The sequence below is a fragment of the Pterocles gutturalis genome, unplaced genomic scaffold (assembly GCF_000699245.1).
Source record: "Pterocles gutturalis isolate BGI_N339 unplaced genomic scaffold, ASM69924v1 scaffold14969, whole genome shotgun sequence".
Taxonomy (NCBI): Eukaryota; Metazoa; Chordata; class Aves; order Pterocliformes; family Pteroclidae; genus Pterocles; species Pterocles gutturalis.
In genome coordinates this window covers 1-9,114 of record NW_010136043.1, presented here as the reverse complement: position 1 = coordinate 9,114, position 9,114 = coordinate 1, and the positions used below count along the sequence as shown (strand labels likewise).

The following is a 9,114-nucleotide window of genomic DNA, read 5'->3' as shown; positions in this document are numbered from 1 at the left end:
TCAGCAGGAGAACTGTGTGGCAGGATTCTGCTCACCTCTCGTTTGATGGGTTCTCCTTCACAATGGATCACCGTGTCTGGAGCCACTATGCAGTACGGGCTTGGATCTGTCTCCACCACTTTGAACTCCACTGCACGCATCCCTCCACGCACCAAGAAGATGTCACCTGTAAAACTCTACATTTCAGCAGACTGCTGCAACCCATGTCTGCAAAATGTCAACCCCTGTACTACCAGAAGCCCCAGAGGACAAAGAAGTGGGTTACGCAGGCACATACTGCTGACATTTTTAACGCTGTTCAGCATTTTAAACTCCAGAACTGAAGGTACTGCAACTACCTGAGTACTATTTAGATCCGTAGCAGTTAAAGTTCTCAAATTTCAGACAGTAACAAACAGCAAACAAAACCAGCAAACAATAGAAAAGAATACTGTGCCTAAATACAAAACACAAAGGCAAGGAATTGCACTTTTCCCTTTAGTTTCAATTTAACATTTCTAAAACAAGCAAAAAGTCCTAACTTAATAAAAATTCATTTTGAAGTTGGTATAACTAGAAGTTACTAGTTAAAACTGGTTGTCTCCAGAAGCAGAATAATACATAAAACACTGCACTATGACTCCTGGCTGAAATGGGCTACAGAAGCTGGGTAACTTCAACTTGTGTTTATACTGTATAAGGACCTATTTGTTCCATCGGAAGTGCTACTAACACAAATCTAAAAGCACATTTGGTCTCCTAAGCACTCTGACAGTTGATAAGGAAATTACTTTGAAGATGTTAATTTAGTCAGGGTGGCAGCAGTACATCCCACCAATTGATTGCAGGCAACTCCAAAATTCCATCAAGTGATAGCAACTTAGTTTAACGAGATTTCCTGTGTTCTACCTGAGCCTCTTCTGATGCTCTCCCATCTCATGTAGCAAAAAAACGCAGGGCAACTATCAAGCTGTTCTGCCAGCCAGCAGCAGATATAGCCCTTTCTTCTGAATATCAGGAATAAAAATAAATCAGGACCAGCAAATCTCACTCTACAGATGTCAGCCTAAGGCTTCGCAGAGATTTGTGCAAGCTTCTAGAAATTCTCTTTACTTCATCTTCAATAACAGGCACTATTACCTTTCCTGATGGGTCGGTATGCTTCAAGGAAGTATGGCTTGAGATAGACCTCAAACAGATTCCCCGTGATCCCTTCTACAGTGTCATCAATCGGCAGCACATGGATACGTTTGCCATATTTCACATCTGGGCAAGGCTGGATGCTGCAATAGAAGAAAACTCCAGTTAGTCACATCATCCTGGACAAGCCACAAATGCCAGAAAGGACCCTCCAAAGCCCTGGTGAGACTTCCCACCTGCATAAGAACATTTCAACGCTGACAAGGCAAGAATCGCACCCATCAAGAGCTAGTCTACAAAACACATATTTTCCTTCACTCCTCTCAGCCCTACCCAACACCACTGGTGAGTTTCATACCTTCTTCCTACCACCCTGCGCTTCTGTAGCACCCCTCACCATGCCCAAGGCACATTCACACATTACTAATGCAGTAGAAGTACCTGTGAGAATCAGGAGCTAACTACTGAACCAGCTGAAAGGGAAAGGGAACTGGCGGAAGCTCTTTGGTCCTTCCTCTCTGTAACTTACCACAGAGACCAGGGCTCCTGTCGCTGACAACCCTGATTCTGAGCAAAGGATCTCACAGTACCAACCAGGGGTAACCAGCCTGCAGCCAGGTGTCTGTCAGTCCCACTTTGTGGAGGCTGACATTTAGGTTAAAGCCCCAAGGAACCTTCCCCCTTTTAAAATAAACACTACAGTTATTATTTTTAAGTGTAGGACAACAGCCTGCTGTAGTGATCACTCAGAGCACCAAGCTGTGGCAAAAAGCTCAGACTGACTTTCCCAGCTGAGAAAACCCTACACAGGACTGCAGCTGAGCATGCAACTTTTCACAGAGTCATCATAGAATGGTTTGGATCAGAATGGTCCTCAGAGCTCATCCAGTTCCAGCCCCCCTGCCGTGGGCAGGGACACCTCCCACTAGACCAGGCTGCTCAAAAGCCTCATCCAGCCTGGCCTTGAACACCTCCAGGGATGGGGCATCCACAGCTTCTCTGGGCAACCTGTTACAGTGCCTTACCACCCTCACAGTAAAATATTTCTTTCTAATATCTAGTCTAAATCTACCCTCTTTCAGTTTAAATCCATTACCCCTTGTCCTGTCACTGCATGCCCTTGTAAAAAGCCCCTCCCCATCTCTCCTGTAGGCCCCCTTTAGGTACTGGAAGGCCACTATAACATCCCCCTGGAGCCTTCTCCAGGCTGAACAACCCCAACTCTCTCAGCCTGTCCTTGTACAGGAGGTGCTCCAGCCCTCTGACCACTTTCGTGACCCTCCTCTGGACCCATTCCAACAGCTCGACGTCCTTCTTGTGTTGAGGGGACTTTTCACACATGACTTTTTTTAGAGACCCTTAATAGATTATTTTACCATGTGCTTTACCGAGAGGATATAGCAGAAAGGGTAACAGAAAAGACAGACTGTCGTAGAAGGAAAACAGTTGACAGACCACAAGCTGGAAATGCACATGAATCTGGATTTTGGCAGAAACCAGGTCACAGAAAGTAACACAATAAGCAGTTAACGATCATCAAGAAAAACTTTGAGGGCAAGAGGTGTGAAAATTCTCTGACCCTTGCAACAAAGCAAAGACAACGGGTAGCACATTTGGAAGGCTGAGCACCACTACGGACACAGTCCCATCAGAGAAGGGGAGAGCACAGGCTGAACTGTCATACTGGAAGCAACTCAACAGTAACCTCACATCAGGTTGAAGTAAGGATTCACCTTTATTTCAAATGCACAGACTGGTTAAAAGCACTGTTCTGTTCCAACTACAGTGGTGTTTAAAACTTGCATTTTCTAGTGGTAGGGAGATGGGTGTAACAGTCTTATTTCTCCCCTGTACAAAGTTTGCAGAAAATACATTTTTCATTTAAAGATTATTCCAGATACCACCCCAGGAAGTCTAGTATCAGAAACCAGACTCCAATTTTCCCAGAACATGTAGGATATTCCAGTGTAGGAAGATGCTCAGGAGGAGGAGTTGTCAGCCCTCCCATATTTAAGCACGAAGCATTTTCACGTTTAAGAAATACTCATACATTTTTCTCCCCACTCCCATCACAGAATGGAACCTGTCTCCCATCAGCCAAGATGTATATACTTCAATGCTTTCTGCAAGCATTGAACAACAAAATCCCTGCAATACTTTTAAAGCATTCCTGATTTTAAAGTTGTTTTTTTTTTTTAATAGGAATATAAACATCCTTTTAATATTGCTATTTGACTGTTTCACGTTTTTGTCACCATTTTTAGCAATTTTTAACTTCTGTTCATTGTGTGGCAGCTCAGATACTATGAGATCAATTACAATGATGCTTAATGCCTTCCACAGTTAACACTATAGACATGAAAAAATTTAGACAAGAAAAATTAGTGAAAAATTTGAACTTTGCAAGATGACTGAGACAACGGTGGGATGAATGAACCACTCAATTTAATGTCAGGGCCTGGGCTCGTAAAGGTCCTGAAGAGACTTCAAGCATCTTTAGCATCATTTTCTAGTATTAATATGAATCTGCATACAGCCAGAAAGACATGCAGAAGTAAATGGAGACCATGATGTAAGCCACACACTTGAAAACATTTCTGTTTATCTCCTCTGGAAGACATAAGAATGTCTCCTACAAATCCTGTCTCTGCTACTGACTCAATGAATTCAGAGCCAGCACACAAATTATTTAGGCATCCTAGTGATATGCAACAGTTAGCCAATGAGTCCTCACCTGATCACGTCACCCAAGCGCACCCTCAGGTTGTTGCGAACAACCCTATTCATGCGAATCTTCTCATCTGAGCAGGTATCATCTGACAGAACAATGCAGACTGCTTCTCTCCTCTTCTTTCCTTTTAGCAGAACAGTGTCTCCTCTAAACAGTTGCAATTCGTCCATTTTTGCCTGTAAACAGTAACGGCATTAGAACAAGCTGCTGACAAAACAAGAATTCAGGCATTTGAAGGACAGTTACTTGACTTTGGAGAATTACATCTCAGAAGTGATGTACTAAATCCACAAGGACAGAGGCTCCCACTACACTGGTGGAGAGCTAATCCTGACGCCAGATTAAGGGCACAAGATCAACTGAATCCTGCAAACTGAGAATGAAAATACATTTTATCACAGAAGAGTGTTAGGAAACAAGACAACCCTCCCTCACTACGAGCTGCAGCTTCTGACACAAATACTTAAGATTCATGTTGCAAAGTTACATTTCAAGTTAAGACACAGCAACAGCTTGCAAATTACCAGACTGAGTGCTTTGCTTTTACAGATGACGCACCTGGGACAGTGACACAACACTGTTGTCTTCATTGATGGCTTCATCAACAATTAACCGATTGGGCCTGTTCTTCTGCTTCAGAATAGCAGTCGATAAGTCATCTGCTTTGGAACTGCCAAAGAAAACAAAAATTATGAGGCTAAGTGATACTGCTCCCCTCTTTCCAGCCATCCCTCCCCCCCCATTTTCATCTCCATTTTCTACAAGTTTCTTTGTTGTCTTGTCTTCTAGAAATTATCCTTGTTTGTAAGACAAAGCAGAACATTCTTCCCAGGCACCAGTTGCAGGAGTTCAAAGTACAATGTTTTCTGTCAGAAAATATACCCACTTTACTAGCCTCAAATGGAAACAGCTATGAAGCTATCTATGAAAAGAAGTGGTCTGTGAGATGTTGCTGACTGTAAGATGTTTTGCCTAAAAGAATTAGTCAGACTCATCTGAAATCACATGTAAGCACTGCTACCAAAACAAAAGTTCAAGTCTATTTGGTGTCAAATCCCAGATACATAGGGGAATTAAAGCACAATGCTGCAGCTCCCCTGACAGGAAGAGTTGTAAGAGTTTAGCCTGTCGAGGCCTATTAGTTAAACCTAGCAAGCCAGTAGAAATATGCAAGTACTCATGAAAATCAGGGTTTCTTTTTAGGATATAAGCACCTTTCCATAATACCTTCACAGGAGTCGCTGCAGCTCTAGCCCACTACGCTACAAGAAATATGACAGATAATTTGCTTGCTTTGGCAAAATGGAGCAAATTAAACAGCAAAGAAACGGAAGAAGGGCAGATTAAGTAATTTCCTTCAAAATCCAGCAATAATTCAAATAATTAATTCTGTGAAAGAAATATGAACTTAAACTAACTGATTCCTGAGGAGCTCTACCTCAGACTGCCACAACAGTGGCAGACTGTTGTAACTTCCCTTGGTGGGCACTTGACTAGTTTCTCAAAGTATTCCAGATGTGTCAGTGTCTAAGGCTGGAACAGAAAACTTTGCACAATTTGGTTTGATTCTGACAAAGAAAAGAAAAAAAAAACCTCTTCCTTTGACCTCAGCAAGCTGTAAACACTGGCACTGAGTAGGAAGCTTTGTGGACAATGGTGTTGGCTGTACACTTTGGCTCCATTTCTCTCTTCTAGGGACAAAATAACCAGAAGAAATCAAACCTTGAGTGGAAGTGGCAGAGCAAACAGATACACAGCACAAATGCAGACTGTGGCAGCAGTGCGTCACTTGGCACACTCACTGCATTTTTAAAAGTACATCAGAGAGGGGTGACATACCCACAGCGTGATGCTACCCGAGGTGCCCCTGCACCTCAAGATCGAGGTCTTTCCAAAACAGACTATGCAATATTGTCTCCTTTCTCTAACACTTAATGGGGGAACAATACAGAGCATGCCTATAAGGGCAGCTAGATTGTTTCCAAGAGGTTTTCAAGCTTCACATAAGCCCTGGTAGCATAGGAAACATGTTGAGAACGAGAAACAACATTGTTTTAAATGAACGAAAGGAGGAATTGTAAAACGTGTCTTTCCTGGACTGGCAGCACAGAGAAAATAGTGTTTTCCTCGCTTTGTTGAAGAGTACAAGAGGTAGGACATCGATAGCCATCTGTTCAATGACCATGTGAGATGTTACAGATCCATTCCCTGAACCCAAAAAGACTGAAGAAAGGCTACTGTATACATCCTGAAAGAAGCTCATTAATTCCATCTTCAACCTAAAATGTGGTCTTGATACAGTTCTAAAACATCTGGGATTTCCAGGGAAAACCAAGAGAGAATAAGAAAACTGAACCAATACATTGTCAGGTCAGACAGGATCTTGTGGTTGAAAGAGTGGATAAAAACAACAACTTACTTGTAAGGACCTTGCCTCAGCATTAGCTCCTGGATACTGTAAATTAATTTAGCAGGTAGATTTTAAAACTTGAGCTAAGGGACACCAGAAAGAAACAATACTCCTATTTAGCCTGTTCGAAGTGTGAATGTAACTCATACCCCTCCGCATGTGAGATCTGGATCCAAAAGCCTTTGATAAGAAACCGCTGGCAGACTTTGGCTAGACAAACTGTCACTGAAACTGAGTGTCTGTCCCTCAGGATGCAGAGCCTGCCGTGCAGCCTAAAAACCAGTCTGGGACACAAGATAAAAATAAATCGAAGAAGAACTGGGCAGCAAGTGGAAGCTTTTGGACCAAAACAGTCAATAAACCAAAAGCTGTATAATCCAGAAAGGAAGTTCAGATACCTACTGACACAGAGTAGTGCTGAAGAGCACAGCAAGAGCTCCACTTTGCTCTGCGCAATGTGAGGAAAAAAAATTTTAGTACTGAAGAACTGAATCTACAGTTTCCTAAGTAAGATGGGAGGGCTGGATCAATACATTACTGCATTACTTACATTCTCAATACATTACTGCACTTAAAGCAATCAAAAAGCTTGGAGGCATTAAAAATGAAATACAGGTCTCCAAGAAACAGCATGCAGGTATCTAAATGTGCGAGGTCAGCTTCAGTTACCTGACCTGACAGTTCTGCAGACAAAGAAACAAAGGTGTTATGAAATTACACGTCAGAAGAGTGATGTTTTTTTCTCCTACAGATGAGGGTAAGGACTTCAAGAGACAAGCACTACCCATCTTCCAGGAGCAAATTAGGATATTACTATCATCACCATTTGCCCTCATTGCATCTCTCCTGGGGGTTCCACACGCTGCAACTGAGATGACGGCACAAAATATGTCTGTGCACCTCAACCACGCTCAGACAATCGCTGACATCTGTGTATCAGAGAGCCTGACTGAAAATAGCAAGGAAAGCCTAAGGCATTGGTTGCAGCTCTCTGCCAACTTTCACATGCCTGCCGGTAAACTTCAGCAAAGGGTAGGGCAGACAGCTAACCTAGGTAACTTTTAAAGCTCTTCAATGAGCTTCTCACAAGAGACAGCCTGGTGCAACTCCTCTAGATCACCTTCCCTACTCACCCCTTTTGTCAGCTCCCTCATACACTTTTCCTCTCACTCCTTTCCTTCACAGACTCAAAGTCAACACAAAATGTAGATTTAGAACTGTGTTGGAACTAAAATGAAATTCAAAGTCTGCATTAAGCCTGCCCCTAGACAGAAGCCAGAAGTGAGGACACAATTCCAAGCAGAGCTAATGGCCAAACTTGCATATAAAGCACAAGACATCAATAAAATTGAAGCAAATATGTACTAGCCCTAAAGATGAAAATAACAGGTTCCTGGTTCCCATCCTCTGCCCCCTTTTCACTCCCAGTAAAGCAGTCCAACAGCCCCACTTGACACAGCAAAGAGGTATGGGGCACATGACTTTTTAGAACTTGCATCACTTCATTGTTTTCCTTTGTGTCAGAGCTCCCCTCATTCAGCATGCGACGACATCCAGAGGCTATGCATTATGGTGAATGGTATGAAGAGCAAGAGTATAAAGCAATTACCAGTTAGTGATTCTTCTCAAAACACCTGCCAACCTCCAAAGCGCCACTTAAACTAAGGAAATAAGTTGTTCCTGCAAGTCTGTGATAAAAATATAATGGAAAGGCACTGACTCAAACTGATTCCAGCTGCAGTAATGAAAGTGAAAACAGTCACGCACTCTGTATGCTGGTGTGCCTTTTTATTAATATCCTAATGAACTCACTTCCAAGATAAAACTTGTCAGCAGTTTCTAACTACTCTGAACATCCATGTTACAGACTGAACTGGTATTAAAAAAAAAAAAAATCCATAAAACATTTTATCCATTGAAGCAAACAAATGAGGTATCTGATGACTGCAGCCACTTACTGGAACAGCATGACAACCAAGTGGTGAGCTCATACTTGTGCTCTACATGCCAAGTTCTCAAACACTATTTCAGACAGGTAAGTACACGAAAACGAGAATCTTCAGAAACCACACTCTCTTAGCTCTTGCAATGCTACGGCTCAGTTCAGCAAGATGGCTGCTAGCAGCATTGACCCAAAAATGGCAACTAAAAAGTAGCTGTTTTCCAGTTGCAAAGTACCTTCTGTTGATTCTTGTGTGAAGAACTTTTGTAAAGTAGAAATTCCTCTTAAAGACACTGTTCCCCTTGCTCAGCTGCAAAACATGCTTCTGACACCACCACTTCCATCACAAGCTCTAGCATGGACACAAAATTTTTGGCACACCTTGCTGGAACGCACTAGGACCAAGCAGGTCTGAATTTCAGGAGTTGCAAAAGAAAAGGAGAACATAAACAACAGATACTAAAAGGACCAAAAGCACCTCTGGCAATGCCAAAAAGTCACTTCAAGTACTCTTGGGTTTGGGAAATTTTCGTTTCTATTTTTACTGTTCTTGAGGAGCAAGAAGTAGCTTGCACACGTGGGCTAGGAGTCAAGAGACCACTATTACTCAACTCTTTTTTGAGGAGCACGAAAGATGATCCTCAGCCTGGAACTGAAAACAGAGTGAGGCAAGACACCGGAGACTAAAAACATCCCCCGCCTGCCACAAGGGCCAGGCCGGCACCACACGTCTGCCTCTGCTAATGCCAAGTCACTGGCTAGCCTCAGTTCGAGGGCCACTGAGAGGAAGGGGCCGGGATTTGCCGCTCCCCTCCTCACCACCCCGGAGCCGCTCCGGGGCCCGTAAGACAAAGCCCTGCCTGGCCGAGGCCTAGCCCAGGCGGGATGGCCCGGGCCGCGCCGGGGCGCAGT

General features: G+C 43.2%; 1 protein-coding gene across 1 annotated transcript in view; it reads right to left on the bottom strand.

The window, feature by feature from the left end:
- Positions 1–4,520, bottom strand: part of VCP (valosin containing protein) — a gene marked incomplete at its 5' end in the record, with an annotated part of 21,470 nt that extends 16,950 nt beyond the window's left edge. Inside the window, 4 exons of the mRNA XM_010082159.1 lie at positions 36–166; positions 1,120–1,262; positions 3,854–4,026; positions 4,409–4,520. Of these exons, the coding sequence (XP_010080461.1) occupies positions 36–166; positions 1,120–1,262; positions 3,854–4,026; positions 4,409–4,520 (559 nt within the window). The remainder of the gene's footprint in view (positions 1–35; positions 167–1,119; positions 1,263–3,853; positions 4,027–4,408) is intronic.
- Positions 4,521–9,114: the final 4,594 nt, after the last annotated feature.